The sequence below is a fragment of the Panthera pardus genome, unplaced genomic scaffold, assembly GCF_024362965.1.
Source record: "Panthera pardus isolate Hobbes unplaced genomic scaffold, ASM2436296v1 HiC_scaffold_2, whole genome shotgun sequence".
In the NCBI taxonomy this organism is placed as follows: Eukaryota; Metazoa; Chordata; class Mammalia; order Carnivora; family Felidae; genus Panthera; species Panthera pardus.
Window position 1 is genome coordinate 42,808,583 of NW_026526765.1, and position 22,230 is coordinate 42,830,812.

Below are 22,230 nucleotides of genomic sequence, written 5' to 3' on the forward strand. Positions count from 1 at the left end.
TACCTGGAATGCCAGTCCTGTCTTCTGCAGAATCAGAAATTCCTATTGCATCTTTAAGCCTCAAGCTAGATATCTCTTTGGGGTTAGGTGCCCCTCCTCCCTGCGTCCATAGGCTGTGCCTATCCCTGACAATGCGCTCAAGGCATTGAACCATAGTTGCTTGGTTACCGACTCTCCTCCTTTTGAGCTTTGAGGGCAGCCACCATTTCTTAGTCATCTTTTTATCCCTCCATTCTAGGTGAACACTAGCCTAAGGTATGGTGCTCAAAAACGGTTTATGCAGTGAATGAATAATTATAAGTAGTCATGGGTCCTAAAAAAAATCTGTGAAATGAATAAGAGTGGGTAACTAGAAGTTCGGGACCAGAGAGAGATGCAGATTTAAGATGTTCAGAGATGGGTAAGACCCTATCGCACCCGTCAGAGCTAACATGGAAGACAAACGCCTGCAGTGAACGAGTCTGGACGAGGTAAGGGGGAATCATTCATCTCAAGGCTGGGAGGAGGGTCTAGGTCTCAACACGCCCTCCTCCCGCCAATGGGAGGCCTCGTAACCCTCCAAGCCTCCGCCCCTTTCACCCGCTTGGGGCGGGGCCGGCCACTCCAGGAGATAAGACTACACTTCCCGGCGCGCCTCGCGGCCAGGGCGAACGAGGAGCCGGAAGTGGGCCGCGCGAGGTCTAAGGGCACGAGGGAAGTGGCGGGCGGGGACTCAGGGGGGCGTGCAGGTGAGCCGACTGGCAGGGGTTTGCCGGCATGGCTGAGGCCAGGAAGCGGCGGGAGCTTCTTCCCCTGATCTACCAGCATCTGCTGCAGGCGGGCTACGTGCGCGCGGCGCGGGAAGTGAAGGAGCAGAGTGGCCAGGTGAGCGTGCGCGGGCCGTGTGCGAGGGCCGCGTGCTAGATCTGGAGAGGTGCTGCCTGCGCCCCCTCCCGTGGCGGCCTGGCGTGCGCCCAGAGCCGGACTCTGCGGTGGCCCGGGAAGCGACCAGGGGTACCGAAGGAGCCGCAGCCTCTGCACACTTCGGCTTCCTGTCGCTCTGGGCCTCAGTTTCCCGAGCTGTGCAGTGGGCGGGCCGGGATGGGAGATCCGACGCGGAGGGCTTTGTAATTCCCGCGCCCCTTACCTCCACCCCTTCCTGGTAGCGGCGGTTTAAAGTTTCCGAAGTCTCTGGCCACGTGGCTCCGCGGGCCGAGAAGGTTGCTGAGAGCCTGAGGTGTGGATCGCGACCAGCCCCCAGGGGAGGGTGAGGAGGCGAAAGAGGGAACCGAGGCGAAGGGGCTCGTGGCCCCTTAGTTGAGCTGAAGCTCGGGCCCTTATCCCTCCCGTATGGAGTCGGGCAGCTTTGGGATTCGAGCTTGTGGTGGAGTCATTGCACACTTCATTCATTCTTTTCAGCAACTCCTGAACTAGCGCTCAGGGTGCTGATGATAGAGTGTTGAGCACAGTCCCCCGGCCCTACTAGAGTTTACGGTCTAAATCCAGTAGGGGAGGTAGACATAAAGAATCGCAAAAGTAACTGTACACTTAACACATTAAGTGCCAAGAATGAGAGGCGTAGGGCGATAAGACAGGGATGGCAAGTTAGTTGCCTGTGTCAGGGACACCCAGGACAGCTTTCCTGAGGAAACGGATGTTGATTTGAGACCTGAGAGAAGAGAGGTGGATATTCAGGCAGAGGGGCACATGCCCTGTGGTGGGAGGGAACTCGTTGCATTTGTACTGGCCTCTGGAAATTCCATCGTGGCTGAAGGGTGGAGTACAGGGTGACCGGGGGGCTGACTGGAGCCCCACGGTAGTCTGGTCTTCATCTGAAGAGCAGTGGTAAGCCACTGGAGAGTTTTAAATCGGTAAGGTGGATATTGACCTGATTAGTCAGCCCTCTGGCTGTGGTGTAGGCTCTGGTCCTGATGCTTGCTCCCAGGATCTGCATAGTTTAAAGGGTGATGGGCCCTAAGACATGATCAAAGCTTTTCCCAACCCTCTCCGGACCTTGACTGCCTTAGGCAAGAAACATTACCCATCTTCATTGGGGCATTTGCCGAGGCAAAAGTATCCTGTCCTCATGGAGCTTACATCACAGCAGGGGCAGACAGATGACAAATCTTTAAAAGCAAAAACAAAAACAAAAAAAAACTAAAGATACCGTGTGTCAGGTGATCATATGAGCCATAAAAATAAGGCAGGCAAGGAGGATAAGGAATGTCAGGGTTCAGTTATAAATAGGGTGATCAGGAAGCCCCACTGAGAAGGTGACATTTGGCTAGAGACCTGAAGGAAGTGAGGGAGTGAGCTGTGTGGTTAGCAGGAGAGAGCATTCTAGACAGACAGAATAGCAAGCCCAGATGGGGCCGGTGGCCTGACACATTTGAGGGACAGTGAGGAGGCCAGAGTGCCTGGGGCAGAGCAGGGTAAAATGGACTATTGGAGTCTCCCTGTTATCAGCTCATGTGCTGGGCACTGACTAGAATATCTTGTTCAGGCTCGACAGCACCCTGGGTGCTGCTCTTATCCCTGTGTTAGAAAGAAGGAGCCTGAAGTGTGAAGAGGTAAAGAGATGAGCTCAGCCAGTTAACACAGGAACTCTGCCTGACTCCAGATGTACCCTCTTGGCCACTCTGCCCACGTCCCTGACACTGCTGTCACCTTACGTTGCTTTACTCAACCTCCCTGGGGTGATTGACACCCTCGGTTCTTGACATTTGCAGAGTGGGCCATCTGGCCTCGGCTCCAAAGGGCTGGATTCCACCCGCTTCCCTCTGCGTCTGTCAAGGGACTGGCGCTGTTTGGTTTAGTCTCTTCCCAGCAGATGAGTGGACTGCGGTCATGCCACCTGGACGCCTTGGATGTCTGGGCTGTGGTTCGTACTGCCCTGGGACGATTGACCCACCTGACCTTTAAAAGACTTTAGAAAGGTCAGGGGTAGAAAAAGCCCCGTCTTGTGGCCTCTGAGCGTGGCGAGTGTCAGGGAGCTGGATAATGCTAGCCTGGCACATTCCAACTCCAGGTTCTCAAAGGTACCCCTCACTAATGTGTTGTCTTAAAAGGTTTTGGCTGGAAGGACTTGCCCTGCTTGTCTCTGGAAGGTTTGAGTGGCACTGACGGGGCCAAGCAGACATATTTCCCTGAGCAAAAAGTCTCCCATGAGGCTGTGGAGAGTTGGGCCCAAAGAGGACCCTTATTGTGCCGAGGGGTTAATTGCTGCTTTCTCTTTACTTCTCTGCAGAAAAGTTTCCTGGCTCAGCCTGTAACCCTTCTGGACATCTATACTCACTGGCAACAGTAAGTCCGACGGGGCCTCAAGAGTGGAGTAGGGACAGCCCAAGCTGTCAGCTTGAAATAAGCTAGGATGCTAATCTGGTCTGCAGTCTGCCTCCATAGCCCAGTGTGGGCACCAGTGTTGCCCCCAGGAAGCCAGGTCGCACATGGGGGTGCCCGATAGGGAGAAAGGACGTTGGGAGCCGTAATCAGTGCTCTTAAGGACCAGAGCTTCTCGGCCGCTTGTTACTCATCCAGTCAACAAACACGTATTGAGTACCTACCTCCTAAATGCTGGGTCCTGCTCTAAGTATGGAGACACTGTCATGAGTGAGACAGACATGGTTCCTTCTTTCCTGGAGCCGATATTGGAGTCACGGAGGTAGGCACGCCTCAGCGAATGAAAGAAATGTAAAATTAAAATGATGGTAAAGCTTATGAAGAGGACTTGGTGCCAAAACCAGGTAGGCTAGCCTCATTTAGGGGTTTAAGGAAGGTTTCCCTGTGGTGACCTTTGATTTGAGAGCTGCGGGGAGCGGGGAGTGAACCAGGGAGTAGTAGGTCTCATGAGGCAGGAGTTCACCTGGCATTGAGAACTGTGGGTGCTGAAGCCTATAGCTGCAGTCACAGGACGGATAAGGCTGGGCAGTTGGTGGGGCCCACCTCACTCCGGATCTGAATGTCTGTGGTGAGGAGCTGTGTCTTTGCCCCAAGAGCAGCGGGAGCCCCAAAAGGGGGGAGTAGAGAGCAGCCTGGTCACTGCAGGACAGCTTGGCTAGTCGGGGTGTGGACACCATCATCCAGGCAAGAGCTTGTGGTGCTTAGACGGGAATAATGGGGTAGACAGTCAGCCGATTCCAGGAATATTAGGGGGTGAGACTGGGAGCTGGGGATGGTCTAGAGGGGCAGTCTAGTTGACTCCCAGGTGCCTGGCTTGTGCACCTGCATGGAAGGTGGGCCTGAGTGTGGAGCTGGAAGCGAATGCAATTGGAGGGAAAGATTTCAAGGACCTGTTGAGTGTGAAATGTCTGAAACGTGCAGAAAGAAGGAAGGGGTGATAATCCAAGGGCATATCAACAAAGGAATGGTTTGGGAGGGAGGGAGGGGATAATCATTGTCTCCACAAAGTGGCCTGACCCACAGTCAACCAGGGAAGTGAAGGGCCTGCAATCATGTCCCATGGGGAATGATTGGAAAGTACTGAATTGTCCAGGGTGGAAAAGAGCAAAGGGGCAGGTGATGTGTCTGCACATCTTTGAGGACAAAGGGAGTGGGGCGTTCTCTGGGGCTCTGAGAGGCTGAAGTAGGACCCATATGTACCATTTTAGGGAGACAGGTTTCAATTTCTGAATAGAAGCACTTGGTCATCAGAGCTGTCCAGAAATGAGATAGGCTATGGTTCCCTATCATCAGAGGTGTGTAAGGAAAGGCAAGAATGGTGTGGAAGAGATCGCAGCTTCCAATGGAGAGCTAAGGTCTTTGAAAGTCCTGTCAGCTCTCAGTTCTTGGCTTTCCTCTGCTGCTAAGGTAAGGTCAGAGCATAGGGCCCACCCTGCACTTCCTCTCCATCACCGCCTCCAACTTGCCCAGGTGTCTGGGTATGACAGCACTTCCTTCCTTAGAGAACTGCCTCAGTGAGCCCTTCCTTGTCACTGGCCCCTTCTGTGGGTGAGGGGTACTAACAAGAACGAGGACCTCACACCCACCAGAGGTGGCCTCGCCTGATGGTTCCCAGCAAAGTTCAAACCCAACAACTAGCTGTGTGAGCTTGGGCAGACTTGGCTTCCTTGAGTCTGTATGTTCATCTTTATCTGTAAAATATAATAATAGTAAATCAGGGGGCATCTGGGTGGCTCAGTCAGTCAGGCATCTGACTTTGGATCTCATCTCAGGTCTTGATTCTGAAGTTCAAAGGTCATGAGTTCAAGCCTGGTGTTGGGTTTTGCGCTGGACTTGAAGCCTATTTAAAAACATAAGAAAATAAAATAAAATAAAATAAAATAAAATCAAAAGGTAGTAAATCAGGTGCTAAACCTGACCATCAGAGGCATTTGTCCCGTAGGTATTTATTGAGCAGCTACTATGCATCAGAACTGTTCTTGATATATCTGGAAACAACCAGAGAGAAATCCCTGCCCTTGTGAAACATTCTGTTGGGAGGAGGGAGAGGGGCAGAATGAATTGATAAGTGTAATAAATGAAACCTGTTTTTCAGGGGGGATTCCCAACAAGTGGCCTTCCTGGGAACAAGGGACCCACATCCCAAACTGTGGCAGAGCATGTCTATCCCAGCTGGAGAAAATGGGACATAGACAGTGATTCCCTTGGGATGGGAGGGTGAGGTCACAGGAGCTGGTACTTGAAAGTTCCAGGGACTGAGCCATCTGGGTGCTTGTCCCGCTGATGCCCAAAACTTACTCTTTGACCCTGAGCAAGTCACTGAGTCGTTCATTTTTTGAGATGTGTGCTATGTGCTGAAGATACTTAGCGAGCTAGCAGAGGTTCCTGCCAGCCCCTCCCCCCGCCCCGGGTTTGACCTTGTAGTGAGGGAGTCAGGCAGGAAGTAAGTAGAATAACAGGAGAGAGAAAAGTGCTCTGAAGAAAATGAAACAGGATGACAGAGTGGAGAATGTCAGGGGGAGGGCAATCATGATCAGGGAGGGGCTTTGAAGAAGCTGTATTGGAGATGAGGCCTAAGGGACAAGAAGGAGCAGGGCTTCCAGAAAGAGGGCACTATAGGTGCTCTAAGTTCTGGAGGAGGGAGAACCCAGATGATTCTATGAACAGCCCACAGGTGCTGGCACATACCAGTCAGTGATGGCTAGCTGCTGTGACTATGTAAGGTTACTGATTATTTTGGAGACTAATAGTTGTACAACCAGTGTATGAAATGGGTGAAAAGGCAGAATACAAGTGTATCTACGCTGTGTTTTCAAACTCTGCGCATTTCCTGGCAGGGGTTGTGGGCGGGGGGGGGGGGGGGGGGGGGGTCTTTCTTGTCAAATCTCCTGGCCTTCCCCTTGTCACCTGGTTGGTACAGCTAGTTACCCTTGTCCTGCAGGACGTCAGAGGTTGGCCAGAAGCGGAAGGCAGAGGAAGATGCAGCGCTGCAGGCTAAGAAGACCCGTGTGTCCGACCCCATTAGCAGCTCAGAGAGCTCAGAAGAGGAGGAGGAGGCAGAGGCCGAGACCGCCAAAGCCAGTACGAGTCCCACGCCCCGGGGGAGCCTCGGTCATTGGTGTTGGTGGGAGCTCAGCCCAGGGCCCTGCAGCTCTGGGGAACAGGCTTTTGGATATTGGGTTGTTCCAGGGGAGAGTCCACCTCCAGGTTCCCCTCCAGTGGGCCCTGGGAAGACCAGGACCTTCTAGAGAGAAGGTTGGAGGGCCCCACATACCTACTGCAGTATTTATTTGAACCCTTTCTCATGGCAGACGTTGTGTCCGAGGTACTGGGAATCCAGTGGTGAACAAAAACTTAGCTGGGCCCTTACAGCCTAACTTGGGGTACAACAGCCACATTTTTACAAGCCCCCAGGTGATTCTGACAAAGGTGGAAAGAAGCCTGCGTTTGTAGAAAAACCGCTGGAAAGATTGCAGAGAGGGAGTTGGCAGGCACCTTTTCTGCGTGACCTGTGGCTGCTGGGGGAGCGGCTGGCTTTCCTGTTGTTTTGGACGCGTGCAGGTTAGCCCTGGAAGGCTGTCCCGGGCACTCTGGTTTCAGAGCATTGGCAGGGTTGACCCCGTGAGGCCTTCACAGCCCCTTCTCCCCAAGTCCTCCCGACAGTTTGTGTTTTAACCAACAGATTTTGACTCCACAGAGGAATCATCCTTTTTCTCTGCAAGGTTATTAGCTTTTGCTTACATAGAAGGTGATTTCTTGATTCTTAAATGTATTTTCTGATTGTAAAGGAAATACAGGATTCATTATGGATATGCAAATTACTTGTTAAAAAGGCAGGAAAAAAAATTTACCCACATTTTTGCCACCTACGATTTGGCAAATTATTCTTCCATTAATTTTTCCTGAGCATGTTTTTAGAAATATTCAAGATCATATTAAATACATATCTTATATCTTCATCTTTTAAAATTATAAATGCAAAACAAGTCCACTTTGAACTATATGTAAGCATATGGAAGAAAAATGAGAGGTTTTCTATTCTACCCTGGAAGGGTCCCTTTTACCCCCGAATGCATCCTGGTGGGTAGCTTTAAAACTGTCCCCTGCGCATCTAGTCATACAGATAGCCGTGCATACGTGCATGTCCACACCCACACACTATGTAAAAGCAAAAATTGTTCAATTTCATACTGACTGATATTTGATCTTAATGGATTTTTATTTCATGAATTTTTTCTATGATAAGGGAATCGTTGCAAGAAACACGCTGAAATGTTTGTGGGCAACATGATACGATGTCTGGCATTTTTTTTTCAGAATAGTACTTGATGGGGAAGGGTACTGGAGAGGCCGGTTGACATCACACAGGCCATAAGCTGGTAATGGTTGGGACTGTGTGGTTCACTGTACTTCCTCTGTACTTACAGATGTGTCTAAAAAAGAGAGGGAGATGGAGTTAAATGCCAGGAAGAGAGTCAGACCATGCCATTCATCTCAGCAGTGTCCCATGTCACAGCATACCCTAGAAATCTTACCCTGTCTGACATTTGGGGAGACAAGTTTCCTGCTGGAAGATCACCCAGAATCTGTAGGTCTCAACATCTCACCAGTTCCTGGTCTCATAGTTCAGCTCCTTTTCCCAATACAAACTGTTGAAATCCCGAGCAGCTTTCTCTGTGGACCAGGGGCTGGCTGCCTGACTGCTGCCCCTGTCCTGCTGAGTGACTCTCGGGGCCGCAGCGTGGTAGCCTGTGGGGATGGCCCACCCTGAAGTCATGTGGTGCCTTCGAGGGGATCTGCAGCGGCACTGTGAGCCAGTGCTTCCTTTTCTGGGGTCTTCAGTGTCTCGTGCCATCAGGGAGTTGGGGCTCCATGGGGGATGCACACCCGTGGCTTTCGTGTTGCCCCGCTCTCCTGCTCCTGCTGGATGTGGCTCGTGCACCCCAGAGCTCTTTCCCACAAGTCTGGGCTCAGTCTCAGATGCTCAGGCCAGCACCAGGCACAGCCATACCAATTGAATCGTTAGGTGAGCTGAAACCTGTTGGCTGTTCTTAAATGAGAAAAAAAAGCTCATCTGGTTCATGCAGCAGGTGTCTGTGTCTTGCAGCCCCAAGACTGGCGCCCACCAACTCCTCGGTTCCGGGGGCAGTTGTGCCATCAGGCACGAAAGAAAAAGCCAGGGTGAGTAGGACCACCTCCAAGCTGTCGCCCTTTGGGAGTTACGTGCCCTGTAGGGGGACAGTTCCCTGTGTCAGAGAAGGATAGGGTTATGAGCAGTTACCCAACCTGGATTCAGTTCTGGGCCTTTATCACCAGCTGTGTGATCCTGGTGACTCCTTTACCTCTCTGGGCCTCAGTTACCTTTTCTATAAAATGGAGGTGATGCCCCACTGCTTTGGGCTGCTGGGCACATCATGCACCTGTAACAATTTCTTTCCTCCTTCATCCGTGCATTCACCTGTTCAGCCAACGGCCTGTTACTGATCCAGTTACTTTCCAGGCACCGTGGGAGGCAGTGGGGGCACCACAGTGAGTAAGACACCTGTGGGTCTGAAAGCTGGAAAACCATTTTCTAGACTGCAGCTCCTGAGAAGGTAGAATACTGTTGCTGGTAGTCCACAAAGCAGCATCACAGACGTGTAAAGCACACGTCCCTGAGATACCTGGAACGCCAACTACAGCACGAGGTAGTGAGGACGGCCGCAGCAGGCTGCCAATTACTGCTTAGCCAGTAACTCCTGGGTCCCAAGAGCTGTAATTTGGTTTTCTCCATGCCTCTGTGAGGGGAGGTACCGTTCTCAGCCCCATCTTAAAGGTGAAGAAACAGACCAAGGGAGGTAATCCGTCCGAACTCCTACGCCTGGGAAGCGGTCTGTGCTGGTCATTCACCAGGCCACACCCAGCGTGTCTGTCACCCCCGTCCTTTGTAGGCAAAGACCAAGAAGGCCGGCAAGGTGGTGAACTCCACACCGCATCCTGCCGCTGGGAAGGCGGTGGCCCACCTTCTGTCTGGGAGGTCACCTAAGAAGTCAGCAGGGCCTTCAGCGAATACCATCCTGGCCTCAGAAACTGAGGAGGAGGGCAGTGTCCAGGCCCTCAGAACCACGGCCAAGCCTGGTGAGCGTCCCCAACTTGTAGATGCCAAGCCCCCTGAGTTTGGGCTGGGGAGGCAGGCCCGGCACTGCTTTGTCAAGCTCTGGGACGTTCTGGAATTTAGAGGTCTGTCTCCATGGCAGTAAGGCCCCGCGCCGCCCCAATAAGGGAGGGTCTGCTGCAGGGACATGTCAGCTTTGCTAAGAGAGTTTGAGCAGCCCAGGTGATGGTGGAGCATTTTCTGGTTTATTGCTCTCAGCTGGGTACAGGGCCCACTGTGGAGGCTGAGGCTAAACCGAGGCCTGGGTTCGCTCCAGTTTCTCGTGTGAAATAGGCGTTTGCCCTGCCTGCCTCAGTGTGATGATGGAAGGAGATGCCCGGACTAGCAGACGGTGGCTTGTGTGTGGTAGGACCTAGCATGAGTCTTCCCGGGGTCACAGAGGTGTGGGCAACACAAGCATACGAGTGGCACGTGCCTCAGCTGTGGGGCTTCAAGGTAGGTGGGGCTGAAGGTCCGCACTCGGGAAGCAAGCACAGGCACCTGCGTCTCATTTCCTGGCCTGGCAGAGAGCCGGGGAGGGGAGTCCGGAAGGGCAGGCCCTCAGTCCTCTCCCACTTCGTCCCCCAGGAATGGCATCGGCCAGCCAGGCTGACAGCTCCAGCGAGGAGACCTCCACCTCGAGCGATGAGACATATGTGGAGGTAATTGCCACCCGTCCTCGGGAGCTGCCTCTGCAAACCTCTAACCCTCCCAGGGGCCTGGCCGGGGCTTCGCACACCAGCGGGGCCAAATCAACCGAGCAAGTGTTTCAGGGTGACCGGGAGCTGGAAAGGCTGAGGCCTGGGGAACGGAGCCAGGTGCTGTCGTCACACCACGGGTGTGAAAAAGGTCTAGGGTTGGGGGGGGAGAGACGCCGTCCAGTGTGTGAGACCAGGGAAGGCTTCCTGGGAGAGGTGGCACTGGAGCAGGGCCTTGACACACAGAGGATTCTCCAGGAAGGGATGTGGGGGCAGGGTTCAAGCAGAAAGAGCTGCATGAGCCCAGGGGCAGGCGGGTGGCCGACCTGCGGTGTGGTCCGGGTGAGTTAGGCGAGGCTGCTGAGTGGTTCTGGGTGGATGCCAGTCCTGGGCGCTTGGTCAGAGACGGTCAGGTCTTGGTCTGTGGCCTCATCTCTGCTCTGAACTGTGACCCGGAAGTCCTTCCTTATTGTGCAGCTGGGCCTTGGGAATCTAGTGGCAGCACGAGGTGCGTGATTGCTGCTGCTATGGGGACGTGGGAGGTGGGGGGGTCCCGCAGAAGTCTGACCTCAGTGCTCATGGTTACTATAAAGGGAGAATGTAGAGAGCCCTGAGGGGCCGTAACAAAAATGTGAATGAGGTGAAAGTGCCTTAATTAAGAGGAGATCGGAGGTAGGCAGGGGGCCACATCCCTGGGGTGCCTGGAGTACTTCTCACCTCCTGCCTCACCCAGTAACCTGTGAAGGTGGAGACCTTCCTCCCATCCACTCCAGGCCTATCCTCTCCCCACGTCCATCCCCACTTTCAGGCGCTGGGTACAGCCATAAGAGCACCAGGCTCCCATTCCTACTTGGCCCTGGGAAACCAGCAGCCAAACACACAGCATTGGTGGGCCAGAGGCCAGCACAGGGCCCTGGCAGCAGCGAGGAGTTTGCGATTGAGGAGATGGCTGCCCCAGAAACCCAGGGTCAGGTGAAATCTACCTGATGACGGAGGTGGAGGTAGGGTACTGCCTGCCTTAGGAACGTCAGAATTTTAGAAGTCTACGAAAGAGCCCATGGAGGAAAGGAATGTGCCCAGGGTACCTCGGCAAGCCTGGCATTCAGATCCTGGCCTCCCAGCCCCTGGGAAGGCCACCATGATCGGATACCCCTGTAGTTGAAGGGGCAGATAGGGTGGGCCTTCTGGTTGAGAGAGGCTGCCCCTGTGTGCCAGGCAGCAGGAGAGCATAGTGGATGGGAGTTCTGCCCACAAGGCGACACAGACATGGGTTCTAGTCATGACTTTGCCCTTAGTGTTGGTCTTGAGTGACTTAACCTCCCTGAGCTTCTTGTCCTTTTCTGGAAAATGGGTGTAAAGATAGCATCTGACTTGGAGTTCTTTGAGAATTGGATGATGTTAGGAAAGGGCTTTGTAAACCATGAAACCTCTCATAGCCCTCAGAGGCAAAGATTATTATTTATTCTCTAATTGCATCCTCTTGTTCCAGGTGAAACCTTCAGTAAAACCACCCCAGGTCAAAACCTCACCAGCCCCTGCCAAGGACTCCCTAGGGAGAGGGGCAGCCCCAACCCCTGGGAAGTCAGGGGATGTGACACCCCAAGTCAGAGGAGGTGCCCTGACCCTAGCCAGCAAGGCCAAGAAGCCAGAAGAGGACTCAGAGAGCAGTGAGGAGTCGTCTGAGAGTGAGGAGGGGGCCCCTTTGGAGCCGCCCCACCAGGTGAGTCCTGGGGGCAGACCACCCCTCGGCGTCCTCAGGTCCCCCGGAGGCTGCCGAATGGCTATATAAGGAGCACCTCGTCTCCTCTGCCAGATAAGACTCACCTTGGGGTTTGGGGAGCAGGAGATGGGGGTATGAAAACTGAAGGGCAAGGGCAGCTGGGCTTGTCAGTCCCCTATGGAAATTGCCTTCTTGTCTGAACCGCAGCCTGGAAGAGCTACTTCCCACAGGGTGGCCTTGCACCCTCCTCTCTGTCAGCAACTCCCCTTTACCTCAATTTTCCTGTCTCGAGAATGGGATATGGCCAGCCAGTCCTATTGTGAAGGGACTTAAGTTTTAATTGCCTAGTCCTCTGGCTTCTTCGGCCAAGTCATGGCTTCTTAGCTAACAGGAATCTTTACCTTCCATCTGCCGGGACCCACTCCTCTGGGCTGGGTGGCCAAGACTCTGGGTGCATCTGAAGGGAAAGCAGAGGGGCTGGGAAGCTGTTGGAGTCGGAGAGCCAGGAGGAGGAAGCATCAGACAGTGGTGGTAAAAGGCCCCAAAGCTGGCCCGGTGAGGCCCAGGAGTGGAGGTCCCAGCCCAGGGCCGGATGGTAAAGGAGAGGTACAATAAGTAAAAGTTCATCTTGCTGGGTGGTAACGAGGAAGGTAAGGGGGCGGGGGGCGGGCTGTAGGAATGGTCATTAAAACAGCGGCTTAGGGAAGGCTTTACAGAGACGTTGCGGGCCTGAAGGAGCAATGCGGGGGTGTGTGCCACGTGGACATTTGGACAACGGTTGTTCTGCTGGGGAGCACGGCAAGTGCCCGGGCCCTGATGTGGCAGTGGGAGAGAGAATTGTGACCCGGAGTACAGTGGTCGACCACGCCAGCCGTGGAGCCTGTGCTCTCAGGGCTCACCCGCTGACGGGAGCCCAGCCAAGGGAGCCTGTCTCTGATGCCTGTGTGTGAGTGACTCCGGGAGCGGTGCAGGGGTGTCGGGGAGAACTGCCACGAGGAACTGGTGTGTATCTCGGACCTAGAGGAGGAGGCAGCGGTGGCCAAGTGAGCTGGGCAAGGCTGCGAAGGCCCCGGGAGTGAGAAAGAAGCTGTCAGGCCAGGCCTGAGCCCCGGTCCAGGTGGAGAGTGAGAAGCACAGGGGGCTCTCGTGAGCCCCAGCTAAGGCCTAGGCTTCGTCCTGATGGCACACTGGAGGGTGAGGAGGGCAACAAAACCGCCCTTTCTCTCTTACTAGGCAAAGGCCTCGGAGAAAATTGTCCAGGCCAGGGCCGCCTCGGGCCCCGTTAAGGGGACCCCTGGGAAAGGGGCCACCCCAGCACCCCCTGGGAGGACAGGGCCTGCAGCTGCCCAGGCCAAGTCAGGGAAGCCAGAGGAGGATTCAGAGAGCAGCAGTGAGGAGGAGTCTGACAGCGAGGAGGAGCCGCCAGCTGCCAAGACGCCACTTCAGGTGAGGCCTGGGGAGGGAGAGTCCATGAAGCCCGTGCCCCTCCACAGGAGGCCTTCTGAGGACCGGTTCCGCTCTCTGTCTGCCAGGGCCCTAGACACGCTTGGAGCCCTACCCCTTCTCCCCTGCGGTGTGCGTGGCGTCCTTTGCCCTGTCCGGCCTCTTGTGTCTCCTCACGTCCACCCTTGTGCTCCCTCCTGATTCTGCTTGTCTCCCTCCAGGTGAAGCCTTCAGGGAAGACCCCCCAGGTCAAAGCTGCCGCAGCCTCTGCCAAGGAGTCCCCTAGGAAAGGGGCCCCTCCAGTGCCCCCTGGCAAGGCAGGGCCTACAGCTGCCCAGGCTCAGGTGGGGAAGGGGAAGGGGAAGGGGGAAGAAGACCCAGAGAGCAGCACTGAGGAGTCCGACAGCGAGGGGGAAGCGCCAGCAGCCGTGCCCCTAGCCACGAGCCCTGGTCAGGTGAGGCTGCAGGACGCCCCGCAACGGCGCGGTCTGCCCCATTCTGGAGAGCCTGTCTGTCGGCTTGTCCCCCCCTTCCACACCTTGGGTCCCGTGCCCTGCATTTGCTCTCCTCACCTGGTCTTCCCTCACGGCTAGTCTCCTGTGGGCTCCTGCCCTGATCCTGTCTTTTGCTACTCCAGGCAAAGCCCTTGGGGCAAAACCCCCAGGTCAGAGCAGCCTCCGGTCCCGTGAAGGGGCCCCCTCAGAAGGCAGGGCCTGCAGCCACCCAAGCAGGGAAGCAGGAGGAGGACTCAGAGAGCAGCAGCGAGGAGGAGTCAGACAGCGAGGGGGAGGCGCCGGCCCAGGTGAGGCTCCTGCCTGTATGTTTCTTCCTTCCCCCTCAGTGTCAGGAGCCGCCCCCACCCACCCACACGCTGACTCTGTTTGCCCTCTTGGTTACTGGTGTCTCTGCACACAGCCATACTTTGTGCTCCCTCCCCTGATCCTGTGTGTCTCTCTCTGCAGGCAAAGTCCTCGGGGAAGATCATCCAGGTTACAGCTGCCTCACGTCCTGCCACGGGGCCCCCTCAGAAGGCAGGGCCTGCAGCCACCCAGGGCAAGGCCGAAAAGTGCAAGGACGAGTCAGAGAGCAGTGAGGAGGAGTCAGACAGTGAAGAGGAGGCGCCTGCAGCCGTGGCTCCAGCCCAGGTGGGCCCGGGAGGGGCTGCCCCACAGCCTGACCTGAGCCACTGGCACCCGTCGGCTCCCCGGGGAGCTGTGGGGAGGCATGGCGGCGGGGCTCCGCCCCAGAACAGATGGGGGCTCTGAGCTCAGGCTCCTTCTTTAGCTTCTGACTTCTTCCTCTCAGGCAAAACCAGCTATGAAAACACCCCAGACCCAGGCCCCTCCAAAGAAGGGCACCCCCGTTACCCCTGCACCTGCCAAGGTTCCCCAGGTGCGAGTGGGCACGCCGGCTCCTTGGAAGGCAGGAGCCGCATCCTCTCCAGCCTGCGCCTCATCCCCAGCTCTGGCCAGGGGCGCCCAGAGGCCCGAGGCCTCTTCAAGCAGCGAGGAGTCGGAGAGTGAGGAGGAGACCACTCCTGCCCCACCAGCAGGACAGGTGAGGCCAAGTTGGTCTGGCAGATTCGGGGCTAGTCCTCTTGTCGCCCTTTGACCTCCTGAGATACGTGTCTGTTCCTTGTCATTCCAGGCAAAGTCTGCGGGTAAAAGCGCCCCGGTGAAAGCTGCCTCTGCACCCACCAAGGGGTCCTCGGGCCAAGGGGCTGTCCCAGTACCCGCTGGGAAGGCAGGGCCTGCAATGGCCCCGGCTAAAGCTGAGGTGCAGGAAGATTCAGAGAGCAGTGAGGAGGAATCAGACAGTGAGGAGGTGACCGCAGCCCCAGCCCAGGTGAGGCCTGCGAAGAGGCAGCCCATCCCGCCCACACCAGGGCCCGGGGCAGGGCTGAGGAGGGGCTTTTCTGGGCTGGACTTGCCCCTGGCTGTGCAGAAGCCTCGAGAGCAGCCTCAACTCAGCCTGGTTCCCCACTTTTTACTCGGTCTCCTCCCCTGTCAGAGGTGCAGTCTCCCCCATGGCCTTCTTAGCTCCCATTGAGACTCCTTATGCCACCCGCAAGCTCTGTGGAGCGCTCCTCTGCCTGGTGCTGCCCTGTCTCCCTCAGGGAGTTCCCAGTCTAGATGGGGGCGTGGATGTGCACACAGGCTAGTCCAGCATAATGTGATAAGATGGAAAATAGATCATGTACCTGGGTTACAGCACTGCAGGTGGTAGCGTCTCGGGGTTTCCCCGGAGGGAACGCCTCCTGGAGGAAGTGGCATTGGAATTGTAGGCTTGAAAGATCTGGCCAGGGGAAATGGAGTGTTCCAGGCAAAGAAACCTGCCTGTGCCCGGAGGGTGGGAGAGTGCCTGGCCTGAGGGAGCTGCCCCGAGCAGAGCATTTTGGTGGGATCACTGGGGGAAATGATGCAGTGGCAGACAGAGCAGGGGGCTTGGAGCCAGACTGCCTGGGTTCAAGTCCTGGCCCCATTTCCTACCAATTGATTCCTACCTATCAGGGCCTTTACTGACTCTTCTGTAAATTGGAAATTAGCCGTCACAGGGTTGAGAATTTAAGGAGCTCTCACCTACCGTACCCAGCAAGGGCCCTGTGCACACAGCAAGCCCACTCCTCTGCCTCCCTTAGGGTGGGCCAGGCTGATGGGGAACAGAATCAGGAGTCTCCTCCCAGCCTGGAAGAGTTGAGCTGGGAAAAGTGAAGATGGCTCACACCTCATGCTCACCCATGGCTTATTTGTAATTGTCGCTCTTTTTTTTCCTCCCCAGTAACCACTCACAAATTAGTCATTTCTATTTTCCCTGTACCAGAGCACGTGTTTTCTATGGGATTTTCTTTTGTCCCCCTCTCACAGTTGCCTTGTGGGACCCAGGGTCCTGTGATTCCCCTGTGATTTGACAGGTGCGTGTGGGCCCTGTTGGAGTCCCAGCCCAGCAGCTCTTGTCCCGTTTCCACGCTGCAGACACATTCCAGACCAACGCCTGAAAAGTGTCACTGTGCCCATCGCCTAAGTATTTGTCTCCCCATCTGAACCTCCCACCAATACCATTAGATAGGTGTTCATTTGCTTTCGTTTCTGGAGGAGGAAATTAGAGCTTAGAAGAGTTGTTTGCTGACCAGCTTCAGCTCAGCAAGCCAATGAGGGTCAGCTGGGCCTGCGCCCCAGCGTGCCCGCCTCAGAAGCCTTGGCCTTTTATGCTTACTCCTGCTCCGTTTTGGCCCAAACTTTTCCAACCACAGACATGATTATGTTGTGGGGCCTTACTTCCTCCCAAGGTGCAAAACAAAGCGGCTAATCCCTCTCTAGGGGCCCAGCCTTCTAGCCTGGTGCCCTGTCAGGAGATGGTGCCTTGCCTAATTTCAAGAGGCCTGAATTGCCCCCACTGAGACCAGCGGGTCTGATGGGAATCTTATCTGGAGGATAAGGCTAATTAAGCCCCTGTTACGGGGTTAGGAGGATTAAATGAAATAATACTTGTGTGGCCTCACTCTCAAAATGCTGTCTGTACATACTAAGTGGGTTCCACACTGCTCAGTGTAGCTGGGGTCAGAAGTGAGACATAGCTGCTGGTCTGCTCAGAGACCTCACACAGCTCAAAGGAAACCATCCATGTGAGAGCTGAGGTTCAAAATAATGTAACAAAGACAGGATTGGTTCTGGAAAACCAGATGTGCCAGAGACCAAGGAAGGAGGTGATTCTTGATTGAAATGCTACAGGAAGAGAGCCTTTGTGTGAGAAGGGTGGGAGAGCTGGTCAGTCAGAGTGTGAGGAATGGCTGCGTGAGTGGTAGAGTGCCTTTGGAGTCTGACCTTGCCTTGTATGTTGATCTTCCATCCTGTGATGACGTTTGCTTATCAATTTTCATGGCTTTTATAGATTCCCTAGGGTTTTTTATATATAGATCTTGTTGTCTGTGAATAAAGACAGCTTCACTTTTTCCTCTTCAATCTAGACGGCTTTTATTTCTTTTTCTTGTCTTACTGCACTGGCTAGAACCTCCAGTACAGTGCTGAATAGCAGTGGTGAGAGCAGACACCTTTGCCTTGTTTTTAATTTAGGGCACAGCACTCAGTCTTTCACTGTTTAATAGGATGTCAGCTATAAATTTTTCAAAGATTCCCTTTATCAGGATGAGAAAGTTCTTTTCTTTTTCTTTTTTTAAAGATTTTATCTTTAATCTCTGTACCCTCATGGGGCTCGAATCCACAACCCCAAGGTCAAGAGTCACATGTTCTACTGACCAAGCCAGCCACGTGCCCCAAGCTCTTTTCTATTCCTAGTTTGTTGAGAGTTTTTATTAGTTGAATTTTTGTCAAATGCTTTTTTTTGTTGAAGTGATCTTACTGGTTTTTTCCTTTGTTCTATTAATGCAGTGTATTACGCTTAGTTGGTTTTCAGGTGTTAAATCAACCTTTTGTTTTTGTGATAAGTCCCACTTGGTCATGGTGTATACTCCTTTTTCTTGCCAGGTTTGGTTTGCTCATCATTTGTTAAGGGTTTTTGTGTTTATATCCATAAGGAATACTAGTCTATAGACTTCATGTGATGTCTTAGCCTCCTGGCTTTGGTATTGCCCTGATAACTGGCCTCAGAAAATGAGTTGGGTGGTATTCTCTCCTTTGTGTTCTGAAGGTTTATGTTGGATTGGTATTATTTCTTCCTTAGTAGAATTCACCAATACAGCCATCTGGGCCTGTATTTTTTGTGTGTGGAAGATTTTTTGGTTTTTTAGTGTTTATTTTTGAGAGAGAGCATGCAAGCGGGGAAGAGGGGCAGAGAGAGCTGGGGACAGAGGATCCAAAGCCGGGTCTTCGGTGACAGCAGTGAGCCCAGTGTGGGGCTCAAACTCAAGAACTGTGAGATCATGACCTGAGCCGAAGTTGGACACTTAACCAACTGAGTCACCCAGGTGCCCTGAAGATTTTTAATTACTGAATCAATTTTGAAAATTGACTATTGGCCTATTCAGGTTTTCTTCCTTCTTGAGTCAGTTCTATTTTGTACCTTTTAGTGATTTTGTGCATAGTTTATAATTTCTGCCTTTCTAGAAACTTGTGTGTTTTCATCTCCATTGTCTAATTTGGTGGCATAAATTTGTTCATAATATTCCCTATAATTCTTTTTAATTTCCATAGCGTCTGTAGTGATGTCCTGCCTTCTTCCTAATTTTTGGTAATTTGTGTTTTCTATTTCTTGGTCAGCCTAGCTAAAGACTTACCAATTTTGTTGTTCTTTTCAAAGAAACAACTTGTGGTTCCATTGATTTATTTTGTGGTTTTTATTTCGTTAATTTCCACTCTGATGTGTGTGTGTGTGTGTGTGTGTGTGTGTGTATGTATGTATGTATGTATGTATGTACCTACCTATATTTTAAGAGAAAGTGGGGGGCAGGAGGGGCAGAGGGAGGAGAGAATCTTAAGAAGCCTCCATGCCCAGCAAGGAGGAGCCTGATACAGGCTTAATCTCACAACTGTGAGATCATGACTTGAGCTGAAATCAAGAGCTGGAGACTTAACCCCATCTGCTTTGATCTTTATTTTTATTACTCCTTCTTTTGGAGTAATTTGCGCTTCTCTTTCTAGCTTAAGATGTGCATTTATTTTTGAGAGTGCACAAGCGAGAGAAGGACAGAGAGAGGGACAGAGGATTTGAAGCAGGCTCTGTGCTGACAGCGAGCCTGATGTGGAGCTTGAACTCAGAAACCGTGAGTGAGATCATGACCTGAGCCAAAGTCAGAAGCTCAACCTACTGAGCCACCCAAGCACCCCAAGGCGGAATCTTAAATTGTTTATTGTATCTCTTGTTTTTCTTTTTTCTTTTTCTTATTTTTTTAAAATTTATTCACGTATTTATTTGGAGAGAGTGCACACAAGAGGGTGGGGGGGCTGGTTAGGGAGAGAAAATCCTAAGCAGGCTAGTGGAACACACACATACCGCCCCCCCGCTCCCCACTGACATCATGAAGCCCTACACCCTACTCAGGACCCATCTCACAAAATATGAGATCATGACCTGAGCAGAAAAAAGCAGTTGGAGGCCACCCGGGTCCTTCTCCTTTTTTTCTAATGTAAGTGTTTAATGCAGTGAATTTCCCTGTAAGGACTGCATTAACTTTATTCCATGAATTTTGAAATGTTGGGTTTTTTATTATTCTTTGACCCATGGGTTATTTAGAAGTGGGTTAATTTCCAAATATCTGGGACTGTGCAGATTACTTTTTGTGGTTGATTTCTATTTTGATCCCATTGTGGCTGGAGAACATATTTGGTATGATTTCAGCCCTTTTAAGTTTACTGAGACTTGTTAGGTCAACTTTGTCCTGGTGTCTTTTGTTTTCTTAAATGTATGTAAAACACATTACTCCCCTCAGGATGACTTTTTGGTGCTGATGAGCACCTTGACCTTTATCAGACACAGTCTGTGCTCTAGAGGGTTTTCTTTCTTGAAGTCCTGATTCTTAATTTTACTTGGTCTTGTGTGGATGAGGGAAGCTGGGCTGTGGGGGATGTCACTGATTAGGTGGCCTCTCTGAATGAGGCAGGGGCCTAGACAGGCTGTCAAATTCCTCATTCTACTTTACATCAACAGGCTTTGCTTTCATACTCTTACCAACAATTTCACAAAGATTTTATTCTTTGTTGCTCTCATCTCTCTAGTCTGTGTTTGCTTGGATACCCCAACAGGCTTTTTGGGGATCACCTGGATAGCCGCTAAGATTAGGTGAAATGGAAGAAACAACAGTGGTTTTCTATCTCGTTCTGCCATGCTGAGTGTCGGCTCCCACCTCATAGACTAAGATGGCTGCTTGAGCTCCAGCTGTTACCTCAGCATTTCTTCCAGTTGGGAGGAAGAAGACACATGTTTTTTGCATGTGTAAGGATGTCGAATCGTGTACTCAACTTCCATTCTGTTAGCCAGAAGTTAAATTCATGGCTGCCTAGCTGAAAAGGGGCCTGGAAAACACCTGTGCTCTGGGTAGGCTTGTACTTAACTAACATTAAGAAAAGTGCTCACGATAATAAGTTTACAGGAATGCTTATTATGTGCCAGGCACCATGTTAAACATTATGAATCTGTCATTTAATCCTCATAATAAACCTGTGGGTGGGCCTTGTTATGACCTCCATTTTACAGAGGAGGAAACTGAGGCCCAGTGAGGTCAATGATTTGCCCAACTTCACACAGCCATTAAATGGAGGAACAAGAATCCAAGCTCGGGCCTCGGACTCCAGAATCCATGTTCTTGGCTAACCACCCTGCTGCACCTCACCTTGTCCGTTCTGTCATCCCTGTTTCTCCTTCTAGGTGAAGACCTCAGCGAAAACCCCACAGACCAAAGCCAACCCAGCTTCCACCAGAACAGCTTCAGCCAAAGGGGCAGCGTCTGCTCCCGGAAAAGTGGCCACTGCAGCAGCTCACGCCAAACAGGAGTCCCCGGCCAAGGCAAGGGGGACCAGAAGCCCCGGGAGGTGCCAGAGGTGGGGTGGAGAGGAGGACCAAGCAGTTGCCTCCTCCTGGACAAGGGCCCTGCGCGGGCGGAAGGGACTTCCGTACAGTCACATCGTGGGTGGGGCTTAATCGAAGTGGAACCCTGTCATCGACTTCCTTCCCCAATACACTTACCTCTTCACGACTCAGGTAAAGCCAACAGCAAGAACCCCCCAGAGCAATGCTGTCTCAGTGAGGGGCCAGGGGTCTGTGGCAGTTCTGGGGAAAGCAGTGGCCACGGCAGCCCAGGCCCAGCCGGGGCCAGTCGGGGGCCCACAGGAGGGCTCGGAGAGCAGCGAAGAGGAGTCAGACAGTGACGGGGGAGCCCCCGCTCAGGTGAGGCCCGGGGAGGACCGAGAGCAGCCCCGTGCTGTCCCTTTCACTCCCTCCCCTGACTCTGTTTCTCTCACTCCAGGCGAAGCCCTCGGGGAAGACCCCCCAGGTCAGAACTGCCTCAGCCCCTGGCAAGGGGTTCGCCAGGAAAGGGGCTGCAGCAGTCTCCCCCGGGAAGTCAGGAGCCGTGGCCACCCAGGCCAGGAAGCCAGAGGAGGACTCGGAGAGCAGCAGTGAGGAGGAGTCTGACAGTGAGGAGGAGGAGGAGGCGGCGGCACCAGCCCAGGTGAGGCCTAACGAGGAGGCGGCTGCCACGCGGGGCCTCTGAGCCACCGCCACCCACTCCTCGCTCAGAACTTGGGTTCGGGGCCAGATGAGGAACGAAGACCAGATCGAGGCTTGACTCCCGGATCCTTATCCCACCTGCTGTCTTCCATGTCTCTAGGTGAAACCTGCTGTAAACCCCCCCCAGAGCAAGGCCTCCCTGACGAAAGGTGTCGCAGGCACTCCTAAATCTACCAAGGCCCCCCCAGCACGAGTGGACACACCGGCCCCACAGAAGCCTAGGCCAACGACTCCTGCCAAGGTAAATGAGGCCAAGAATCCAGAGATGTCACAGGGAGTCTTGAGGAGGCTTGGACTGGGAGGCAGGTACCATGCGTCCCCTGGGGAGCTGGAGGGAGTCCCGTCTCTCACCTGGGCCCTCATGTGGGCGTGTACATCTCTCCACGGAGAGCTCATCTGGTGTGAAGCCTGGGGAGTAGAGAGAGGGAGGGAATGAGGAACCAACTTTTTTTTCCGGATGGTCTTCCTTCTGTTTGCAGAATGCAGCAGGAGCAGCTGTGTCCTGTAGAAGTCCAGGGGGACAAACTCCAGGACTTCTCGGGCTCAGACATGTGCTGGAAATGATGTACATAGGCCTGGTGGTCAGCATCGAGCCTCGGTGTCAGGAGAGACCGTAGCGGGTGGTGGCAGCCAGGGCAAACTGGAGAGCTCTTGCCCCATCTAGAAACACGGTCCCTGTC

General features: G+C 53.4%; 1 protein-coding gene across 9 annotated transcripts in view; it reads left to right on the forward strand.

Moving 5' to 3' along the window:
* Positions 1-681: 681 nt before the first annotated feature.
* The window catches only part of TCOF1 (treacle ribosome biogenesis factor 1), a 37,962-nt gene continuing 16,413 nt past the window's right edge, over positions 682-22,230 (forward strand). For 5 of the 9 annotated variants that reach the window (XM_019464415.2, XM_019464416.2, XM_019464417.2 and 2 more), the window contains exons 1-17: positions 683-864; positions 3,227-3,282; positions 6,320-6,459; positions 8,486-8,559; positions 9,309-9,495; positions 10,100-10,173; positions 11,699-11,929; positions 13,163-13,375; positions 13,594-13,827; positions 14,010-14,174; positions 14,335-14,517; positions 14,678-14,929; positions 15,020-15,217; positions 20,690-20,827; positions 21,023-21,208; positions 21,288-21,491; positions 21,651-21,791. In XM_019464415.2, coding sequence (XP_019319960.2) covers positions 757-864; positions 3,227-3,282; positions 6,320-6,459; positions 8,486-8,559; positions 9,309-9,495; positions 10,100-10,173; positions 11,699-11,929; positions 13,163-13,375; positions 13,594-13,827; positions 14,010-14,174; positions 14,335-14,517; positions 14,678-14,929; positions 15,020-15,217; positions 20,690-20,827; positions 21,023-21,208; positions 21,288-21,491; positions 21,651-21,791 — 2,784 coding nt within the window. In that variant the 5' untranslated portion in view covers positions 683-756. Of the gene's footprint in view, positions 865-3,226; positions 3,283-6,319; positions 6,460-8,485; positions 8,560-9,308; positions 9,496-10,099; positions 10,174-11,698; positions 11,930-13,162; positions 13,376-13,593; positions 13,828-14,009; positions 14,175-14,334; positions 14,518-14,677; positions 14,930-15,019; positions 15,218-20,689; positions 20,828-21,022; positions 21,209-21,287; positions 21,492-21,650; positions 21,792-22,230 lie in introns of all 9 variants that reach the window. The other 4 variants (XM_019464419.2, XM_019464420.2, XM_053907031.1 and 1 more) reach the window with 3 other exon arrangements.